The sequence below is a fragment of the Papilio machaon genome, chromosome 3 (genome assembly GCF_912999745.1).
Source record: "Papilio machaon chromosome 3, ilPapMach1.1, whole genome shotgun sequence".
Lineage (NCBI taxonomy): Eukaryota > Metazoa > Arthropoda > Insecta > Lepidoptera > Papilionidae > Papilio > Papilio machaon.
The window spans coordinates 7,743,598-7,768,095 of record NC_059988.1 but is presented as its reverse complement, the minus strand read 5'-3'; the positions used below and the strand labels follow the sequence as shown (position 1 = coordinate 7,768,095).

At 35.3% G+C, this 24,498-nt stretch overlaps 1 protein-coding gene across 4 annotated transcripts in view; it reads right to left on the bottom strand.

Annotated features, from left to right (window-relative positions):
* Window positions 1-24,498, bottom strand: part of LOC106719598 (hormone receptor 4) — an 85,112-nt gene that overhangs the window by 19,247 nt on the left and 41,367 nt on the right. Inside the window, exons 1-2 of one of the 4 annotated variants that reach the window (XM_045685728.1) lie at window positions 20,320-20,518; window positions 2,253-2,499 (exon numbers count right to left, since the gene is read on the bottom strand). The exons of 1 other annotated variant lie outside the window; for it this stretch is intronic. In XM_045685728.1, the coding sequence (XP_045541684.1) occupies window positions 2,253-2,268 (16 nt within the window). In that variant the 5' untranslated portion in view covers window positions 2,269-2,499; window positions 20,320-20,518. Of the gene's footprint in view, window positions 1-2,252; window positions 2,690-20,319; window positions 20,519-24,498 lie in introns of those variants that run through there. 2 more of the 4 variants (XM_014513963.2, XM_014513964.2) reach the window with 2 other exon arrangements.

Below are 24,498 nucleotides of genomic sequence, written 5' to 3'. Positions count from 1 at the left end.
TTTGTATTGATTCCTTCAAAGTCGACTCTTTTGTCTCTACGGCCTGTGTAGTGACATGGGAAGGGGATGAGGTTAAACAAGAATCGATGTCATTACTTTTAAATTGTTTACTCTCAAAAACAAACAATTTTTTGAGAGTAAACATTTTTAAATATAGTAAGTAATAATCGTTAATGGCAATAAAAAGGTAACTTAATATAAAGGAAGCTGTAGAGTTCAGTATTGGTCAGAACGTGTTGCAGGAAGTGTTGTTGTTCCGGTTGCAATGTCAGTGTCGTTTGAAGGTCGATTTCCGAATGAAAAACCAGTATTATTTGTGTATTTAGTCTTGAATGCATTATCAGTAAGAATTGATTATCAAATATGTTTTGATCTTTGCAATCCGTAAAAACAGAATCTTAATCTTGAACATTAATTTATCCTTTATCAAGCCGAAACGAAACATAATAAAATACAAGAGGAGACCGACTTCATTATTTAAAAAAGTCGTTTAAAAAATCGTTTTAGCTCATAAATTGATTGAAAGACTCGCTTTATAAGGCGAGAATAATTATTATTTCAGAATACAATTGAAGTGCAATAAATATTTACATGTATTAAAACATAATATGAGTTAATCTCACGAATTTCAGCAAACAACGGAGTCGTCGCACAGCCTTCGTCAACCGCGCCTTGACATTCAGCGTAGCACGAGCTAAGCCATTCCATTTTAAATCTATACGCTTCCGATCTATCTACTTCCTATTTCATCATATGAAGTCATAATATTTTAACTATTCATATATTAAAACAGGTGAGAAATCCACATTAGCTCGACATCGTCTTCTTACAATCCTTCCGCGTTCATTAATTCATTTTAATACTATTATATTTTTATTCAGTTATTGATTAGTTTTATTTAGTGAGAAGAGTTCAGATAACATGGTGACCAATATATATTTTTTATTTTATTATTATTAACATTTAGTACGAGTGTAAACATTATTACGTTACGGTCACGACCGATATTAAAGCACAAAATCTCTGTTCTCTGTTATAATGCATCAAATGATTGCATCGACACTCCTATTATTATTATTTAAACTTGACGTCTGCATCCTCCCACTACAATGCTTTGAAAGGAAGCAGTGACATTCGGTACTTTTTCGCTTTCACCGCATTGGAAAGTGAGCGTAAAAAACGTATTTTGGCAACGGCAAAATGGCGCGAGAACATCGACCCCGACAAGTCATAGACCATAGACAAAGGGCGGCCATGTTGCAATGAAAGTAAAAGTATCGACCATAAATAAATTCAAAACGATTGCGATTCTAAAGATGTCTTGGAATGTCACGGTTAATGTTTACGTTACTTTGTTGTTTCGTCATCACACAGAAACATAACAGATTGCATTTGAACAATAAAATATCAAGTAAACTGTTCTGTAACTAATTACTAAATTTAAAGTAGAGATAGATTTTTGTGGTAAATAACTTTATACTGAAAATCAAAATGAAATCTGGTCAATATCCTTTTTAAGTCTGAATGTGTAAATAAAGAAATTAATATCTAAGTTAACAATATAAATAATATAATGTATAGTAATATCTATATATATAAAAGAAAGTCGTGTTAGTTACACTATTTATAACTCAAGAACGGTTGAATCGATTTGACTGAAAATTGGTGGTCAGGTAGCTTAGAACCAGGAAACGGACATAGGATAATTTTTACCCCGTTTTCTATTTTTTATTCCGCGCGGACGGAGTCGCGGGTAAAAGCTAGTATAAGTATAAATATAATGTAGTATGTATAGTTGTATTAAATACATTATTTACAACTATATTACACTACACATTTGTAAATTTATAAAATTTCTTTTTTTGTCATTCAAATTAGTACTGTTTTAAATGGTATTTGTTTGCGAAATTTTCTAACTATTTTATTAAACGTAAAACATATATTTATTATTGTATACAAAAAATGACAATTCTCACGGATCTCGATTACAGCGGTTCGAGGTCGTAGCTCAGCGTAGCATGCGGCTACGCTTTGCTCTACGAACTAATTCAGCTTTCAAGCCTATACAATTATATTGTAATCTGTCACTGTGCAATAACTGACATTTACATAAAATTTCTTAAAAATATTTTAGTAAAAATTACAATACCTTCGATTGTAATAAATTGTAATTATGAAAATGATTTTTTGTTTTTTTTTTACGTATTTTCTGATTTTTTTTTTAATTTTGTTTAAAATTGCACAATATTTACCCATTGTGGAGGTCATCGTCTGGAGCTGTCGTGCATGCGCGGAGGCGTCGTGCGCCTCGTCGGGCCCCAGCTTGTCGCCCGCTGACAGTTTGCTCAGCGTTGCAGCGTGCACATCACACAAAGTTCCACGACTAATAAATTGCACCGATCACCTTTTTAATTTACGTCTTCGGAAATTTTTCGACACACCACCTCCGAGCATAGTTTATAGAAGCGGACACTGGACGCGTTCAGCGCGGGGCACTTCCTGTGAACGAGAGCACATGAGGATCGCGTCGCCTGCGCGGTCTCCGAACCTCTCGATTCGGCAAAATCACGATAACGACTGCGCGCGAATGTCGTAATGTCGAAATTCGAAACACTTTCACCTAAATATTCCGCCTCCGATTCGGCGGACGCGGGCGTCGCTCTCGGCGCTCACGCACACACCTCTGGCCCGTCGGTGCTCAATTACGTACGCTGTAAAAATTGCGTCAGTGTTTTTCGTCGTCGACCTTACGCTCGCGAGGCGCACCGCCGAAATATATTTATCTCTGTCTTGTACTCATTCACCGTTACAAGAAAAAGTTTTTTTGTTTCATTTTTTTATCTGGTCTGTTGTTCGAGGACACGCGTGTGAGTGTGCGGATTTCGATAGCGGGGTCAATGAACCGCCGAAAGGGATTTCGTTAAATTTTAGCTATATTTCAGTGTTAGGATGGGTTGCAGCAGCGTCGGCGTGGCAAGCGCGGATACAACACGGTGCGGCGCGTGTGGTCGCTGGGGGGGATCTAGTCAACAGCGCGTAAGTAGGTCAGTCGCATGCGCACGCGCGTCTCTTCATGACAGTGGACTAGACGAGCATATTCTCGTCCAGAACCAAGCATCAAATATACCTATAAAATAAGGATGAATTTTTAAATATTTTTACGTGACATATTTTTGCCAAGTAATGAACTTTATCTTTTTTCTCTGTCTTTTTTGACTATGAATTTAGGTTTAATTAAAAATGTAATAAGTAAATTTATCAACGATCAATTTCGTTGTTGAGAAAAAAGTATTTGAGTTGTATTTTGTTTAATTCTACATACCATTAGGTATTTTAAATATTTGTAATAACAATAGGATAACCTAATTAAGCTTTTACCGTTTTCGTGAGTGAGGTGAGGTGAGGTACGAGTAAGGTAGGCCGATGGCACAGTTCGGTGTTAGATTACATTAAAACAGAGTTCATTCGCATCGACGCCTAATCGTAGTTATCTAGATTAATGATTCATTGCATTAACAATGAATTCGTGTACAAATATAGTTGCTTTTGTTTTAAAATGTTACTCGATTCATTTCTATAGACTACTGTTATAAAAAAGGAACCACGTATAGAGTGGAACCGGGGTCACAACTAGTGTGTGAAGTGTTTTTTTTTTATTAAAGCTTGTATTAACTTTATTCATTGTACAAAATATTTTGTAGGAAATATTTTAGTAAATATGTTTTTTTTAAATAAACTACGCTTTAAAACATTTGGATGTAGCTGATTTTTCTTCTATGCTCTTTTTTCAAGAATAGTAGTAGTTAAATACAATACTCGTTATCTATAAAAGCGGTTCTAATTTTAATTTTGAAGCCGTCTTCCAGTTTATATTAATAACAATGACAGCCGAATATCTGTTGGTGTTTGTGCATGCGCCATGTGTCAGGTAGCGCGTATATATTTAGAGAAGCACGGCCGGACGAAACTGGGTTAACTATTCTCCTGTAGAAAAATACGACTGATCGAAATATCGAAGGCGCGTGCAAGTCTTCAGAACGGAGAAAAGTGATACCAAACAACCTAGTTCGTACAAAAAACAAAACAGGAAATGGATGTAAATTACATGACACCGTGTTGTGCTTTTCTCATAAACGATTTCGCAAGAAATTAAACATTTTCAGGTCGCTTTCGTGAAGCTTGTTGAGTAACTAATGAATAAACACACAAATATACAGAAACTGAGTAAATGATTTTAAGTATGCATTAAACCGAAAATATCGAATAAAACTTATGTACTTTATTTCCGAGCTATTACTCACTTTTAAAGAAAATGTGTATAATTAGGTAGCTTTTATTAATGATTTTTTTTTACTTTCCATCTTGGAATTTAAGGTAAGAAATACGAAGAAAAGGCGATTGGAGATTTTTTAAATCATAAAGTTAATAAAACTAGAACTCACAATTTTTAGAAATAGTAAAGTATAAGATTAGAGCATACACTAATTTACAGCGAATGTGGATAGTGTGTGGCAATGGCACGGCCATTTGGCAACAGATCTTTGTTCCCATCGCGCGTTATCAGTGCCCTATCAGTATTGTGCTGTATCGCGGATGTTTTTCGCACGCCTTAGTCTCGCGGTCTAGTTGAAGTTGAATGACCTACCTTACGCGACACTCGATAATGCCGAATTAATTTTGATAGAATCGATACCCATTTTGATAATTTTATGAATTTATTATTTGTTTCGCACCTATCGTAAATCTAGATCCTATTTGAAGAAAGATAAACCTTTTATTATTTTATATAAAAAGCTTGTCGTTGTCTGCATTATTCAATAATCGCTTATAAATCGACTATTTCATTTTTTTACATATTGTAAATATTTTCGTGTTGCATAAACAAGATGACATTGATTCTTCAGATTTTATTACATTTTGCATTCATTAATATACGTACAATACTAGACAAAGTCGTGTTATTGCAAAATAAGTCTGTCACCTGCGTAGTCACATTTGAATATACTTGAAATCAACTAACGACCATGACCGTAAATTAATATTTTAACCAAATATATTCAGATTAGGTTCAACGCGCTTTAACAATATTCTTGGAAATTACGTTCATAAAAGTCTTACACCTATTAGAAATAGGGTAACCAAATATGCTTTAGGTAATAAATCTTCTTCACTAGTCGTACTTCACTTACAAGCGTGTGCGATATTATGAAATTATTTAGAACTACTTTTATAATTACTTTTGTAAACGTAATATTAAACTTTGTTTCATAAAGTTACAACAAAATGCCCTTCTTGTCGAACTAGAAACATTTTGTAGAACCTAAAAACCTAAATATTTTTATATAACTAGCTGTCGCCCGCGACTCCGGCGCTCGGAGTTAATAAAAAACATACAAAGTATCTAAACATTCGCATTTATAATATTAGTAAGATATGTTATATATTTAAATCTGTACAGAGAAAAAGATGTCATTTATCAAGGGTAGACAAAATAATTGCAAAATCAAAGTAGACTAAAATTATTGATTCCATAACCTATTTCAAGCGATATAATAAAATAGTTATTTTCGTTGCATCTAAACATAGTTAATTAGATGAACATATATAGTTAATATTATATATGTAGTTGTAGATGACCAGCTTTGTCGATAACCTTTCCTTCCTGATACGATTTCGCTTGGTGACAGTCCAAAATGTCGCCGATAAAAGGTGTGAACGACCTCGGTCATTGGTAAACACCTCGGAAAGCGATCAATGTAATTAATGTAAACTACTGCATTGTATTGCCCTCTTTTTTATTTCGTTCTCAATTGGTGACATTGTCGAGTAGCGACGACGGAGTGACAGATTGTAATACACAGGCGCACGCAATGAAAGTATTTAAATTATACTTATTTTTACTTAATGTTTTTTTTTGTTCGTACGGTTTCCACTTATAGTTTCATGAAAACGGAATAAGATAGCAAAAAAAGAAAGGTAAGAAAAAAATTAAAATCTTGCTGGATCACATGCATATATGGTGGGAAAGAAGGTGGAATCTGAAAGTGATCTTCTCTGTGTAATAATTGGGTCTCAATCCCTTTAACCAGTGAAGTGTTGCAGAAATTTTTGCTACATTTCACTCACTAACTTGGTAGGATACAAACATGTTTTTTGAAATTAAGCCTATTCAGTTTATATTCTAGACAAATATTATTAGACAATTTTATTATCTTATAATTTTAATGGAATTCGCCTTTACAATAGTTAGATAAAATCCTTAATTTTTAGGTGTAACAGGAAATGGCTAATGGGCACTACGAAATTGGCTAGAATAGGTCATCCCTAACAATAAACAATAGTTTGATGTCAATGACATACATCACCTCCTATGAACAGTTATCTTTTGGTGCTGTTGGACAAAAGAATAAATGAACACATTGCCAAAAGATCCTATCATTTTAGTTTTATACATTAAAGTAGTGAAATTTTGAACATTATTAAATGGGCAAGATTATGATCTACAACATTGGCATATTTGATAAACAGACGTTTCACTGTGTTCGATAAGTTTACTCTCTACCTATATAAGGCTATTACTAAGCTTAAATGATAAGTTAAAAGTGTAAATGCTTAAATACATACTTTTCAAATAAATGAAGGCTAAGGTCAATGAACTTTTGAATTCGTGACACATTAGGTAGTGTAGCATCAACACAGTACATTTCCAATTATATAAGTTTGGTAAGTTACGGCCAGCAACTTATGTAGCGGTGCCGCATCGCGTCGCCGCTAGCCGCCTAGTTTCGCAACACGACCGCAGCCGTTTTCACTTTTTCGCTGTCAAGAACGCGCGCGAACGATAAACTAACAATTTTGCCATCGCTACCGAAATGTACGCAAACAACAAACGAAACAAAAATCAAATACTAACAAGGTATTTTGATACCACTAGCCTAACACATAAGCTTTCAATTTTAAAAACTATAAAGGTACTTTATGGCGAATTTCATTTGTACTTTTTATCAAATGGTGGCTACAATGGAAGGTTTCGTATATACAGTTGTTCGCAATTTGAATCTTATGTACTATAAATAATAAAGTAAATTGAATGGCAAGTGAATGCACAAAGGCCCTTATCATTCAAAGGTGCGATTGTAGAAATATCGAGGCTGTTCATTGACCTTTTTCGGTGTGTTCGCCAGTGAAACAAAAGAAGAACTAGACGCTAGAAAAACCTTGATCTGTGAAATTAAGCAGTCACGAAATATGGTAAAGATATAGACATTCATATAATTATGAAATGTTTTCTAACCTTGATAATTCTAGATTAAAATACGTGAAACTTTCGTCCTTAGTAGAAAACCGAATTTAAAAAAAATCTAGTAAAGCATTCTTACGCATTCATACTTAATGTTTTAAAGTTGAGTTGATTACGTTGAAGACAATTCATAAATTTAAATATTGAAAAAAAAAATAATGTAGCGATGATTGTGCTGAACTTTTTGATAAATAATTTATATGTGATCTGTTTACTTTAATTGCTCTGTTTAATCACTTTACTTCTTGTCATGATTATATTAATCAGTAGTTACTTAGATGGAGCTAAGATGAAATCGTTTGCGTCTGTTAGTAGCCGATTGATTTAGTATGTGGACTTATCAGGGTTAGATAAAGTGTTAAGCTGATGAAAACTTGTATTTTATGCTTGACGATTACATGCATGAAGTTTAGTTTGGTATGTTGGAAAAATGATCTGAACTAAGTAAGTTTGAAGTAAGTAATATAAGTAATTTTACTCAAACTTATGGGCCTGTTATCAATTGTTATATTGTCGCATTACAAAAATTTACGAGATCGTTCCGTCAGTAAGAAGCAGATTTAACACCTTTTTAAAGTCATTGTTTTCGTTTAGAGCTTGTTTGTCAAAATAATAAAGCGATTGCGATGTCTGACATTGCCTCTCACCAGCCTGCGTAACACCTTATTACGTAAAAGGTCTTTACCCTTGTTTATTTGGGACAACTTTATTAAAGAGATGTTTTAATTTACAAGTATTAGCACTTGTGATTAGGCAACGGAGAACAATGCTGCAGTGAACGATCGTCATCTCACGATCATCGTTGAACAGCATTTCAATTTTCGTTTGAGCAATCGAAGCTTTTAACAGTTGGACGTCGGTTGAATTCTCAGTTTGTTTTGCGATTTCAACACTTCGAAGACTTTCATAGATTGACCGGAATAGGGTGCGGCTTCTTGTTATTAACGTTGTATTGATATTGCGAAATACTAAATAAATTTTAAGTTTTCGGTTAAATAATAATTTTGTTGACTTTTATTTTTGTTTTGGTTAAAAAATAAGGTTGTTATGCAACATTAATGTGAAGAGATATTGAATAACACTAAATTGTTGCAGTAAGGACAACTTCAGTGTTGGAAAGCTTCACACATTATTAATTAACTAAAACTTTCAGGTAATTTCAGGTGCTTATACCTCTTAAAGTATATATACATGAATAACGAGGAAATAGCACTTTTTATTTCAAATTTGGCAATACTTCCTTAACTTTCTCGTAGTATAATTAAAGTATGACAAGCTTATTTTTAAAAGTGTTATCTGCTGATACTTGTTTTATAAATATATTATTATCTATATATAAAAGAAAGTCGTGTTAGTTACACTATTTATAACTCAAGAACGGCTGAATCGATTTGACTGAAAATTGGTGGGCAGGTAGCTTACAACCAGGAAACGGACATAGGATAATTTTTTATCCCGTTTTCTATTTTTTTTATTCCGCGCGGACGGAGTCGCGGGTAAAAGCTAGTTTTAAAAACAACTCGACACCGTTGAGTGTAGTGAACGAATTAGTCGTGTATTGTTTGTGTCTTGTGTAACTGTTATCATTTTTTATTGTCTTCCTCTGTAATCGTGCACCTCTGTAAAGTTGTTACAATTGTTTGCTTTCGTAGCTATATGAGTAATTCGGTCAGTCTGTCAACGGAGTGCTGCATGCAACCGCGCCGCGACTCGTCGGCTTAAACAAACCGCCTCAAGAATTAATCGTCGTGTGGAAATATTTGTGACAAATGCCCGGCGATCTTTGGAGCGCTTCGGCACTCCAGACAAATTCAAATGACACATCGCTTCGTTCGACCGAAATTGAGATTTTTTAATTCTGATTCATGACACTGATCCTGTCTGTTTTTAAATCCTATCTACTTCAGAACTGCGCAATAGGGATTCGCCTACTATTATAATATGTGTTAAATTATTTCTGTAGGGCTGATGATTTTGTGTTAACTCTATATTATATATGATAATTATACACCGAGTGATGATAATTGATCTTTTTTGGATTGCCACAACTACTTTGATTTTAAGTTTTTGATTGTTTAAAAGTTTCAGAAGTTGTGCAATCATCAAAATAGTACGAAATTATTATTGTTTGTAATTTCTTCTGAAAGCTAAAGTGGGTGCATCTGGGTGCACACCGCGACATGCGATAAGCTAATTATGTCTGTGCGGAGTGCAGAGTGGTTCGGATCCGGCCACCAGAGGGCCCTTGCTCAACACGCAAGCGAGTCACGCGATCCCGCCACACTAACACACTGCTAAAGAAACTGCGAGGAAAACACCTTCCGGGGTGAACGGCCGAGTTGCGTAAAGCGCGCGAGGTGGCGCAACGCGCGCCCCTCTGCTGCCACGGCTATGGCTAACTCGTATGTAGCCACCACAAGCTCCATCTACATATGTTTGTTTTTTATTTAACAGGCGCATTTTTTTTACTGTGAACACAAACATTAACTTAGCTAACCAAAAACGTAAGTACAAGTATTAAATCGTAAGACCAAAAATGATATTAGCAGTATCTAAAACTTTCTATCGTCAAATCTTCTTCATGTTTCTTCCTTTTTACTACATCAATCCCCTTTCTCTTTACGGGGATAGATACATATATGCCGCTTAAATAGCACCTCAATAGAAGTAAGTTAGTCTGCCCTTCTTAGTGTAGAAAATATACAACTCACGCCAGAGAAGTAGGCAGACATTACGGATCTCCATTTGTTGTGGCCAAATGAACCTCCGCAATCCACTTTTCGCCATTTCGGGAGACGGAACGTGACGGGAGACGGAACGTAATGGGTGACGAGCCGCGTCGCTGTTTTTTCTCCCGCGAATTCACACATATGTGCGGGTTGCATCACGATGTTTTCGTTCACCGTACGAACGTCGGAAAAATGTACATATGTAAATCGAAAACCGAAAACCACATTGGTACATGGCGGGATTCTAACCCAGGATTTTCAGATTGCAAGTCAAGTGCTGAACCCCTGAGCCGCCGGCGCTCTATTAGTGTAAAAAAAACTTTAATATTTACTCCATCCACAAAATGTCGAGAATCGTGATTTATAAATGTAAGATTATTCGCGGTTACTTGTACACTACGTTATAAAAACTTGGCAGATAAAATTCGATATATAACGATCGGAGCGTTTGTGACGAAACATTTAATTCCTAGGTCAAGGTTTGGCTTGTCTTCGAATTGGAAAAATTGCCACACGCTAGCCGCGACATGCGGCCACTTCGCAAAGTGGCGTAAGCAGTTGCAAGGTACGCTCTAAAAATACCCAAGTTCGAGTGTGTCGAGATTTATTTTAAACACCATTTCAATTATTATTATTATAGCATACAAGTAAAAAAAATATAGACGTATGCTTAACGCGATATTTTTTTTTCGCGAGAGTGGGGCATCTGCGACAGTCGTACTTGCTTTAATTTTTTATATGTTTAATTTTTTTTTATTATAGAAAATAGGATGCAAAATAATCAAAACAATTAACGCGAAAATACTCTTTGACAAAACAAAGATTAAATTTTGATTAATACAAGTGTCATTGTCGTCGGAACTTGTGGGTTCCTATTCTTATTTGATTACGAGCAGCCTTAATTTTCAATATTCACTCCTACTGTAATAATTTTGGTAGTTAACACTTAATTTAACTTAATTTCGTTTTTCTCTTAATATACGGATCTTTCATATGCCATAAATATTTACTACTATTTACCCCAAAGACGAAGAAAATGGAAAGTGAGTTATACAACGTCCACCTGACGAAGCCGTGAAAGGCGCACGCGTTTTTAATGTCAGCCACCCGTGGTCAAGGTTTAAACATTTTTGAATGCTTGCCTCATGCGATTTTTATCTTCTTTTGGCCACAGATAAAAAATACGTTTCACTGATGAGTGGTTACAAAATTCAATCAATATGTTAATTTTTTTCACAGAATGTATAACTATGCTTTGGATAAATATTTTTTCGTAATGAGTTTTAGATTTAATAAATTTCCTAATTAATGTAAGAAGTTAAAATCAACATTTCTAAAATTAAATTACAAAAATTAACGAAATGAAATCAGATAATAACAACAAGCGATCATGTAATCGGAAGTGAACGAAATCATATTATTTTTAAATTTTTGAAAGTGAATAACATTGGCATTCGACGAAAGAAAGTTATGTGATTACCGCGGCGCGGCGCTCGAGCAGATAAAAAGCTGTGGCATCGAAAGCGAGAGTAATTGCCTGTCTAGGCTGAGCGCGCACGCAGCGCCCCGCAACGGTACCGCGCGTAAAACGTGACTTACGACTTACGGTACATCCCGTGGGACTTGTCACGGTACCGTTCACCTTTAGTGATGCGCTTGCATTTTTTATCGATCCAATATTATTTTTTTTAGGAAGTAAAGTTAATGAAATTTTACTTCCACGATTATTCAGCTAATTAAGTTTTCTTAAAGCTCACAACATTTAGATTAAATGATATTTACTTACGTTGTTGACTTGCCTTGGCAGTACCTGTTTGAAATAATCCAATTGTGTTAAATGAATGAATTTAAATTTAGGTAATGATATACTAGGTTAAGGTATTAAATAGTTTTGATGACAATAAGAATAAACAATGAAGAATTAAGAACAATAAAAGAAATAATTCTTTTAGTAAATGAATAATAGAATGTAAGTTAGGTTTTGAGTATAATAGTAACTAATACATCACTATCTTGTAGTGAAGCACCGTTGATATTCAACCACTTTCTCTTTCGATGGTCACTGTCCGCAGTGCTTACATCAACATCACACACTCATAATAATAAGCACATTCATAAGGAACTGGCTGTTTGCATGAGTGCATGCCTTTACAGAGAGTTACATCACGTACCTACAGCTGACTCATCCACTAAAGCGAAAAGTATCTATGTAGATTTCCGTTCACTTTCCATAATTATGTTTAAGAAATCGAATTTCGAGATCTTTCACCCTTTATTGCGTTAGTTATCACACGAACCCATTACTTCTGATACATGTTTTCAGTAAAAAAACGAATATTATCTTTAAATGCTCGTACCAACTTAATACTGGTAACTTACATTTTGTACTAGCCATAATATTAAGAAACTTTTATGATTTTTTTTTCAACAATGAATAAAATCAAAATAAAGTTGCCAGTACATAAACACATCCGCCATGTAAAACTGCATGCAGCATAACGTTATGCAACAAAATATACAGCACTATTGGAGCGTGATACCTTGCTAGTTATTTGTTTTAAGCTAAGCAAGTGATATCACTGTTAATTCCCACGCAGGCTCGCTCGCCGCGAACGGTGGCCTTGTGGCTGAACCTTTGCTAGGAGACAACGGCAATGCTATCGAGAAGTCATGGACTCGACGACTGTTGTCTATTTTATATTCAATTACTGTGGTGATTTTCCTTTTTCGTTATTTAATTTCTACTAAAAACTAAGAAACCGGAGATGTTAATTGGATATTTAAAAACACAACTTTATAAACGAATTCGTTAAAATATTCAATTATTAGTGCATAATATTGTGTGATTCAGAGAGAATCTCATATTATTTACTTAATTTAATTTTACATCAAATGTATTCGCTACAACAAATAATTACCCAAACAAAATAGCATGCGTAAAATTAAAAAGCCAATCACAGGAAACATACAAAAAATTACAATTATATACATGTGCAACACAGCCAACGTAATTAAAGGTATATAAATATAAATACAGTAAGTTTCTCAGACCAAAATGTCTGTTCAAAAAATATTGTTTTCTCTGTTTTGTCAAAGATTATGACATTACAGGGATGACTATTGACTATATGTCAAAGATTATGCATGACAGAGATTTTGGTCTCAGAAAAACAGTTTATGGTAAAACAAAGTTCGACATTTCTGCCACAATACAAAAGGATATCTAAGCTAGCGTTGAATGAATATATTGGATTATATTGGATATATTAATGTGCATTTGGTTAGAAACTTGATTCGTTGTTAGCAGTAATGATATTTTAGTGGACCTGAGCGGATGTTTGTAGGCGAACGCCTACTTATGTCCGCTTCTAATGTACTTTGCGTAATTTACAATGTTAAAATTGACTACACTTATTTTACTTCCGTGCTATTTGAAATAATATAAGTATGAAGTAGTTAGTTAGTTGTAAGGGCTCAATTTCCGCAACTCCACGACTGGCGCGTATTTTGCGTGTGAGCAGGATCTGGATTCACTCCAGCTAAAAGTATGAAGTATGTTTAATTTTAATTTCAAATGTTATGGAAGAGTAAAAAGAATTGAATACTAATTGAGGAACTTGTTACTAGAACCAATTCTTCAACTGTAGATATCCAAAAATTAGATTTAAATGAAACTACAGTCGGCTGGTTCACTAAAAAAATAAAACAAAATGACTTCTTAGCAAGCAGAAACTTTGTCCCTAATTATTAATTGAGATAACAGAATTGCATAAACTGGGTCAAATTTATCTTTTACGGAATTTTTCAGTTTTAATAATGACAGATGTTGCAACGGAATTTAAATCCTTTTTTTTTTTTTTTTTTTTTTTTTTTTTTTTTTTTTAGAGAGGGAATGCGGTTACGCATACCACGAGCCTTGGGGAAAGGCGCGTGGGTATGTGGGACTCCTCCCCGTTCCTGGCCCCGGGTGGGACAGGAAGAAAGGGAGCATACCCACTAAACCCCTCTGGTTCCCTCTACCTCACCATGCACCGGGGCGAGGGGACACTAATGTATTCTTCAACACGTCCCGGTGGTGATTGGCTCAGCCTCCTCTTACTATAAGCCTCTTTTTGCGCGCGGGAACCCGTACGCGCCCTCTTCTACTCATTCTGAGTGGCGGACTTCCCCTAACCCGCCACTCGAGTCATGCTAGGGGGGAAGGTTTTGGGCGTACGCCCGTCTTCTTCTCCCCATGCGACTTCTGCGGATGGGATTGCGGGAGTTTATTTCCCTTATTCTCTCCGCTTCCTCTTTGCGAGACATGGTCGCTTCAGAAAATTTTTGTACTGCCTCCCATGCTTGGTCAGCTTCGACCATTCTGCTGACAATAGCCGGTAAAGATAAATCATTGCCCACATTGGCCATAAGATCCTGGCGCTCTACTGCCCACGCAGGACACTCCTCCAGCGTGTGCTGGGCGGAGTCCACTAGACAGCCGTCACAGTGGTGACACTCCGCGGACGGCTCCCTCCCGATCCGGTGCAGGTATTTGCCGAAGCATCCATGATCCGAGAGCACCTGTGTTAACCGGAAGGTGAGCACCCCGTGTATCCTGTCCATCCACTGCCTAAGAACAGGACGAACTGCCTCGATGGTCCTGATGCCGGAATTCGGCTGTAGAAGTTGGCGTTGCCATTTGGCAACAGCTGATTCCCGCTTTGCTTCCCTCACCATTTCAACTTCTTTCTTTAGGGGTGGAGAACCGTTTTCCGCGTGCCAAGTGCTCCGCCAGACGAAGACCGCCGCAAGAATTTCTGCTTCTAGTAGCCATGGCAGGGATCCCGCCAGGACGCAGGCCGCCTCATAGGACACCGTGCGATATCCTCGGATAACCCTGATGGCCATCACTCTCTGCGGCCGCTTTAACAGGGCGACCGTACGCCCGTTCAGGGCGACGCTCCACACCGGTGCCCCATATAAAGCCATTGAGCGCACAACGCCCAAGTACAGGCGTCGACAGGCTGACTTAGGGCCATTAACGTTTGAGCGGAATTTAAATCCTAAGCCAAACGTCATAATATAAAAATATTTACTTCGCTATCAGTAAATTTATTTCAGAATCATTTGAGAAAAATTATAGAATAAAAATAATTATTTTTCATAACATTATTTTAAAAATAAAAAAATAGAATTCTAATTTCAAACACAAATTATTCTTATCGGGTATAATCTAGACATACTAAGAACCCGCAAATTATAATGACCAAAATAGGTTACTACGTTACGACTTTCTAATATTTGAACGAGATACTGAATTCACGCCTATCACAAGACTATTAGACTAGATTTATTTAATTCAATCTATTAAAATACGGCATCTAAGCAAGCAGTGACATTTTATCTAATAGCATTATAAATTTGACAGCACTTGTCAACAAGTACAAGTTAGTGCAGTTTAATTCACATAAATTAAAACTTCAATTAAACAACCGTTTATTCTAGTAACTAATAACACAATAAACTTGGTTACAATTAATTTTAGAACTATGTGATTATTCAGATTTTTCAGAACCATGTGTAATTCTAATATTAGTTAACCCCTGCCAAGTATTAAAGATAAAAAATAAAAGCTGTCTCGATGTGAAAGCATGCAAGTTTTTAATATAAATTTGAAAAAAAAAATGGTAAAGATTATAAAATATAACTCAAATTACATAACTTAAGTTTAGAAGCTTTTATGTACATAAACTTTTTGACCGAAAAATAAATATAGCGCAAGAATAGCGTTATATTGCATTTAAGTCATTTAAAGCTCTGTTACGATTTGCATACTTGTTAAACTTGAACGGTAGTTCCGGATAGGAGCTTAATATAAATAAATATAATTATTAATTATCCGTAGTCTGATACACAACACGATGGCCGAGTGGAACTCTAAAAAGGAATAGATTTCCGGACGATATTTTATTTTCTTCAGTTAGTAACTTTATACAAAGATATTGTTAAATTTGGGTGTATTGATTCACACCTGTGCAGACGTAATCTTAGTTTGTACACCCTCATGTGACTTAAAACAGACCATTGAAGTATCCATCCAGAACTAAAATATGATAATAAGCTCTAAGACAGATAGATAAAGGCAATAATAATAAAAGTTCAAATGTCGCAATAACCTTATAAGCTTATGTTAAGCAAATACAGGTAAGAAGTATAACAAATAAGGTATTAACTTTTAAATGAGATCGTATTTTCGTTTTCAAGGCGTTGGAAAATAACTGGATGCATTTTCACCTTATATTTCGCATTTAGAATAAATGAGCAATAGAAACCCGTTACATATATGTATTCGTTACGTTTATGAATATAATGAATTTTTCAACGTACAGAATTACGCACCTACCATCAATAGTATTACAATAATACATTCCTTGTGACATTGCCAGCGTTCGTTGACGCATCTACGTTTTGTCCGAGCGACCTTACGCTTGGTGCGCGTTAGATCAACTAATAACAGTATCTAACTAGCTCCATCTCGCTCACTGCATTTGTTCGCGTTACGTGCACGAGGGAGATAAAATGACTACGTGAATTATGATTTTGTGGTAAGCAAGCGTTTACCTTCGCGAAGGTAAAATATAGACGGCGCTAACGAAAATGAAGGGCTGCCTCCGGCGCTCGAAGGTAACTGGCTTGGGATACTAATTGCTTATGACCTACGTTTCTAATGAGCGTTTTCTGACCGTAATCGGCATTCCGAACAAAATCTAATAATCTGATACTTTATTTCATCTTACAAGATTATTGAGTAATTGACGACTTTACTCGTTTTTTGATACATTCATAAAATTTTAATAAATATGAATGTTTTGTTCTAAAAGCCATTCTCTAAATGAATAATGTGGTTACATTATATTTTTATTGGTACATTGTTTATTATAATCTTTCCTTAAATATATCGATTTGGTACTATTAAAAAATCATGTATGTAAATAGGTATCACGAAAGAAATTTATTCTAGAATTAAAATTATATAAGAAATGTAAATCTGAGGCGGTTTGACTTTATTTAGCCTTTCTCTACACTTTCTCTGTCCTTGACAGGCGCGTCGTAATCTGTTAATAAAATCACTGCTAATAAAATCCATTTCTCTCAAAAAATGCACTCAAACATGTTATTTTGAATATATTATTTTTATTTAGTTATCGTAAAGCAGATGAAATTGATTTCTGATAGTATAAGTGTTTTTATGAAGACAATTTCCTTAATTCCCGACTAATTTTCTCCATAGGTTGTATAAAAATGTGAAATCCTTAAATAAATAGCTCCACGATGCAGTTAATTTTACCTAAAAGAAAAATTAGTTATTCGAATAAATCGGTTGTAAAAACTGACTGGTGGAAGTTTCTCTAACGTAACTTCAATAATTTTAATTTGAATCAAAACTTTAAAAACAATGCAATAAAGTTCAAGATGCCTTCAACATCTGATAAGTTGGCAGTCAGTATCGGACATGTCGGCAGGATCTTATCCAAAAGAGCATCAGTATGACCTAAGCATAATTTTAAGAGAAAGTGGCGCGGTAATGTGAAAATTAATCTGCGTTTTAAATAGCCTACTTATATTCTACTGGCTGTCGCCTGTTAAAAAAACGTAATTAGTAACCTGTCTCCTTCCACACTGTGAACTACTATACATCTACCAAATATTAAGTTAGATCCGTTTAACGGTTCTGAAGATCCCTTCTATCAAACATTCATCCGTCCATCCATCTTAACATTCGCATTTACAATATTTAGCTGTTGTCTGCATGGAATTAAAAAAACTTAATTAAGTGTTCTTTCAGACTATGTCCTCTATATATTACTAATAAGTTACTAAACTAAGTTGAATTTTTATTCTGCGCAAAGCATACTGAAACGGCGAAAAGAGTTGCATGAACTGAATGGAACAATTTGACCTATAAGATCTCATTAAAGTCATTATTTGACAAGTCATTTTTTTCTTTTGATTTTTGTAAGACTAAAACCTGTTGCTAAAATTCCAGGAAAAGTTCTATTGCAATTAGTATAATTATCAAGTCTCCTTTTGGTTAAAATAAAAAAATGTCTGACAGCTTGTGTAATTATTATTTTTGTTATTCAGTAAGACCTGTAATAATTAGTGTACATACGAAAGTATGTTAAAAATTGTTTACACCAGTCGTTATCTATAGGAATAGTGCAAGAGACAGGTTGCCCGATAGATAACCTAAACTCGAAACGCGAACGCGATAATATGATAAGGCGGGCAAGGCGCTACGGGCGAGGAGACCGGCGCACAATCGTTAGATAAACATATAGGTCACTGAACCGACCTAGTTTCTTTTGAGAGTCCACATGACGAACGAGCGCGCATTTTCGTCAGAAAAAAAAACGCGCGCACATCAACGCAATCAACGCTCGAACGCACACATGCACCCGTATGAGTGAAGCACACATGTTGATATTTCTTTGTAAGTGTATTGAATGTAATGCTGTATTATGAACGTCTTTCATAACACACATACATACATTATGTATTTAATTATTACGTATTTTATCATATTTTTTATAATGATCGATTACCATGTTCCTTGTTAGAACTTCTTCTATTAGAACATATAAAATGCAAAAATAGGCTCTAAGAACCAAATTCGCAAAGTGTTCTATTAAAATTAAATTTGCTTCAAAATTATATGAAAGTTTTACTTTTTGTTTTTTATCGTAGCCAAGAAATTATAAAGTAGGTTGGTAGGTATTTCGACGGACGATAATCTGGTCTGCTTCTGACCGCAGTTAGCGTTGCTAACCGTTAAATATATATTTAACTATGAGATCATGAAACATTACGACACATGTTCATTTAAATCGGCTTTACAGTCTCTATAATATATAAAATATTCTATTACACGGTCAATAAAACTTTTTAAAGAAAAAACTAGTATTTAAAATCCTTGTAAAAACAAATCTAATTAACTTAAATTTATGCTACATTTTTGTTGAAAACGCTAAGACAGCTTAGCTAGAGGGCGCCACTGTAAACAGAAAACAGCAGCTTGAGCGCCCTCTAGCAACAAGAAACTTGTTGTTAAGACATTACACTAATATTCTTTGTTTATCTACAGATTTAGCCTGTATTGACTACTTCCATAAACATGGTATACCAATTGGAGCAGCAATTGAGTTCTCAAGAACTTTTTGGGCCACACCCAATTTTAATTAGGTACATCAACTATCTGCTTTTGTTGAAGAGCAACCATGATTATTAAATGCAGGTTTTAGTTATTCATTTGTTTTAAATGCTATTGAATATTTAACTTAAGATAAAAAGTAAAGATCGCGAAGCATTAGGTAGCTTATTTTCAGTATATTATTAAGTAACTGTAATATACTGAATGTTCGTCTCATATATAACGATCGTCACAGATTAAAAATCTTTTCATACATCTTTATACAATGAAAATTCGCATGTGGCAAATGTAGTTGACTAAACCTGCCGCCAGAGGGCAGCAGATGCAACGTATAAAAAATATTTCTTTATGGATTTAAACTACATATTAATGTAATTGGTAAAAAATAAATGCTATACTAGCAACACTAGCTCTTAAAAGCAACAAGAACGAAACAAAAAATCTTAATAAATAGGTGTTGTTATAAATAACAGGATAAGAAACTCGAGTTATAGGTTAAAAAATTCTATAATTTTGTAACAGTGACAAAAAGATATATCAACTTGGATATTTATCAATTACATTTACGATTAAAGTGAATGTTGGTTTGGTTTCGAGAACAAACTTCTGATGGGGGCATCAAGTTCCGTTTTAAGTTGACAAATATTATCATGTATTAATAAAATTACAAAGAAATGTAAATGTACGAAAGTAAATGAAATGTTATTAGGTACATTACGTACATTTAAATTAGAAATATTAATAAAATGTAACTGAAATATGTTTTGTCTTGCAACGTACTGCAGCACAGAAGTTGGTATGTTAAGTTGACCCCAAAATATCATAAATAGTAGATCTTTGGATTCATGTTGAAACGTTTTTGTTTCTTTAAAGTTGTTTTGGTAAGAATATTTTTATGTTATATCATGATCGAAAAATGGCGCCAAAATATAAAATCACTAAAAAAAATAAAAGCTTGAGCGTATACGAAGACAGTTACGTGCTTTATAGGTGTGTGCGTGGCCGTTTGGTAAATAAAAAAAACAATCAATTTACGATCAAAAAAATAAAGTGCATGCCGATTTTAAAAAGGACATAAAAGCTTGTGCACGTCGTCTCACCGTAAAACATTTCGCTCAAACGTCCCCTGCATATAACATTAGTGTCCATTCAGAACAGGCGGTAGACCGCAACAGGTTCTGTGTTTTCGTGAAACAGTTCATCACTGAGTAGCGTCATAGATAAGCGTCGTACGTACTCTCTAGTAGTACAGTGCGGTGGAGTCGCGACCGCGGTTGGCGCCCGCACGGAAGTAGGTTAGTAACTAAAGTTTTGTTTGCGTGAGGCTGCGGCGCGCTGCACTCGCGGAGCTAGGCGCGCCGCGCGGCTCCGTCCGCTCCGCGCCGCTGCTGCCCGGCCCCCGCGCACACCCCGCACACGTCCTGTATCTTTCACTTTCGGCCGCCCGCCCTCACGCGCTCACCGCTGCGCCCTCGCTGAAGCGCAAATCATGTTTTTCACTTCAACATCCATTCACACCGCCTTTGTGAATTTCTCAATTCACCTCATGATTAAAACCCTCTCTAATGTAAAAGTGTTCTTAGAATATTTTTATTTTTAAGATATGTTTTAAATTTAATTATAAGTATTACAATCGAGTTCAATGTTAATTTTAAGATAATTTTTAACAGAAAAATAAGCTTACATAATTAAATTAAATAAAAATCGAATTTTAAAACACATGACTTTATATGTACCTACTTCATTTGTGAAATTGTTTATTTAACTTTATACTTGTTTGACGGAGATGTAGACCTCGACATATGGAATGGCGTAGTATGAATTTGTTGCTTTAGCCCTACAAATCTATGAATTGTAATACGGGTTCAAGTGGGTTAACATTGGACTTCGAGAACAAAACGAAAATAGTCCATCGCGCATTTGCAGTGTACAATACTACAGGCCACGATACCCGAAGTGGTTGGGCAATCGTTAGTAGTACTCGCTATTGAATTTGACATTCGAACATTATTACGAGTGAACAGAACGTATCGAGTGGTGGTCGGTGGGTACATCACATCACACGCATTCGCCGAGCACTCATTGTTGGTGGTTATGTAAGGCGGAGGCCGCGTCGATGCCGCTGCTGCGAGTCAACGAACGGCATTGACACGCGCCCGCCGCCCGCCGCCCGCCGCCCGCCGCCTGCCGCTCGCTGCCTGCCGCCCCCCGCACCGCTCCCCGATCAGCCCCGCGCCCCGCCCCGCCCCCGCTGAGACCCTCGCCGCTGCTGAAACCAGCAGCTGCGAAATTGGGTCACGAGCTCCGCGCCACCTCACGTCTGCACCGACCAATCGAAGCGGACCCTCGTCACTGCACATAATATTTTCTAACTCATCACGTAATGAAGACGATCTCTACGTGGCGGGTGTCTACCGTAATTGGTTTTTGTACTACCAAGACGACAAATGATATAAACCTTCTGGCTTTTAAAAATAGTTACGTCTTCATAACAGCTAGAACGCGGAATCGGCGGAGGCAATGTTATGATCGCCTGGTATACGAATTTTTTTACATTTTTTTAATAGTTAAACTTAAATGTCTACCTAAGTTTACTAGCCCGCACATTAAAATATAGTAGAAAATTATACTACGACAAATTGAATGCATATTGCATGATAGGTCATTTGAATATTTAGTCTAGAAACTAGTACTTTGCTGTCTCATAAACAAACATTTAAAACGTTATAATATGGCACAAACAGCATCAATAGTTTCTAATATCAATGCATGAAAACGGAGAAGGAAAACAGCAATGCGCCGGCATCGAACGCTCGAGTCAACGAACGTCATTGAAGCTCTGCAATAAGTTGAATGCAACCGTACGCCGTGCGCACTGAGTCTTAATTCGAATGGATGACTTCAACAACCTAGCCTTGGCTCCTACTGGCCTGGCTGACTTAGACATTCTATCTACTTTTACGAGTACATAGACGAAGGCTCCAACATTACTCGGTACGTATAGATGTACTTAGCACTGACTCGATGCAACCAGTCTAGTCACACGTCAGCTACATGCGTTTACGTAATGATCTAATTCTTGCTAAACACTTTCGTTGGACCAATAGCTATACCTGTTAATACGTTGACGCTAACATACATGTAGTACATTCTATCAGGATAACTTACCTTATTGAATGATTTGCGGCTAGGGTCAACGAGGACCCTCCTTATCATCACAGTACGTGTTCGTATGTTAAATGGATTCTAATCCTAGCGTAATTCTGCTAATTTTTAAAATGGAGAAAAAACCGAATTACCACGGACTCGGTAAACAATTTAAATAATGTTTAGTAACTATTAATTAATTCTAAAAGTATATTTAAACAATAATTCTATTCAAGAGATAGATACGTTGTATAAATGTAACAAAATATTTTTATGACAGCAATCTCAATTTTATTAGGACTCTATTTGTTCACAATTAAAAATAATCTACTATTTAAACAAGTATATTTAATTCTTACACATTTTGGAATACTTACTCCAAATAATCTGATGTAAATAAATAACGAAATAATATTAATTTATGTCTTTTACTGGTGAATTTGGAATAAATGACCTTGAGTATTTGCAATTTCTATTTTAATTCTAATATTTATATTTCTATAAATAAATATTAAATAAATAGACTGTAAAGCGTTTTAAAGCATTTAATAACATTTTGTGTCATTAAGGTCATGGTCCAACAATAGCGCTAGCGCTGCTGAGCGCTTATTTGTAAACGTGATCGGAATTATTGACATTAATCATTTTAAAATAAAATAATACAACGTCTTTTTATCTAAGCATTTGTTTTTAAAATCATTTATCTATAAATTAAAAAAAAAATAGTGTACTTTAATTCACAACCTGCTGAGTTCTCTCGATCTTTGATTGATAAAAAAAATTTAAATCTCTATGCAGAAAAAAACTATATTTTTATATGAATGGAGCTATGCAAGCTTAATAATACATTGAAAGCCAATAATAAGTGTAGATTTTAAATAGTTATTTCATTTGATACCACACTTTAGAAAATAATTATTTATTGCTTTTTAAAGCTTATTACTTTAAATACGTAAGATGAATCTTCTAACCGTTGAATGGTTCATTCAAAGTCATCTAGTTAAGGTCAAGTTAAGCAGACATACATTGTTATCTCTGCAGATGTAGTACGCTCATTAACCATTAATTGGTAATTATTAATAGCTATTTTCATCACGTTATCTAATTTTCAAGAATTATTAGCATTAAAAAATCGGATACATTTTAAAAATTAATTAAAAAAAAATCGGATAAATTTCATACAAAGCTATTAGTACAACTTAAAAATTATTTTATTAAAGTGTACAGTTAAAGTAATTGTTGGTTAAATCTTTACCAAAACATCTCAAGGAAATCTATAGAAGTCTTAAAATAATGTGAGAACAGGTAAGTTTGTACGGTTACATAGACTTTAAAGTTTGGCAGTTGAACTAGTAAATTGTACCTGTGCCAAAAATTCCATATAAAAGTCATTCACGTTTCGGTTTATTACGGTTCAATGACCCTGTATGCAGTTAATCAATATGATTGCTTGTTGCAGTTAAATTAGGAATTTTTATTTAAGAATAGTTTCGCTTTAAAAGCCCTTTGCATCGTGAACTACTGAGCTGTCCTGTACTCTTACCCACCACTTGTATAGTATCATATTATTTTTAATTAATTACGTAGAAATAGAACAGTTAATAATCGTGCACATTATCTCTTACATGTATTCTATACAGTATGTATTTCACATTAAGCTTTGTTCACAAAAATAGATGCACCCGCTCACATAAGAGGGGTTTGTTCAAGAACCCTCTATGAAAAACAGGACGTTGTCGCCTTGCATGCGACACTTAGCAACCGGGGGAGTTATGTAGTCGCGCCCTAGTTTCAGGGTGCGCGCAAGCTGCAGTGGGTGAACGAACGTCATTGACCCACCTAGTACCTGCGCTGAAGCCTCCCGACCCGCCCCGCGCCGCCCACACCCCGCTCACACCGCCCGCGTCTCCACCCCTCACAGACTGATAAATGAAACGCTTTTCATAAATGTGGCATTGAGAATTCTTCTAAAATTATCCATTACATTGATTCAAAATGAAAAAGTAGTAGGTTAATTAAACGTTATGATGTAATGTTAAAAAACATTTGAAATATTAAATATTTCTACAGAAATAGCTTTTACTTAGCGGCGTGTTAGTACCTACATAAGATAACATTACATCAAAAAGCTA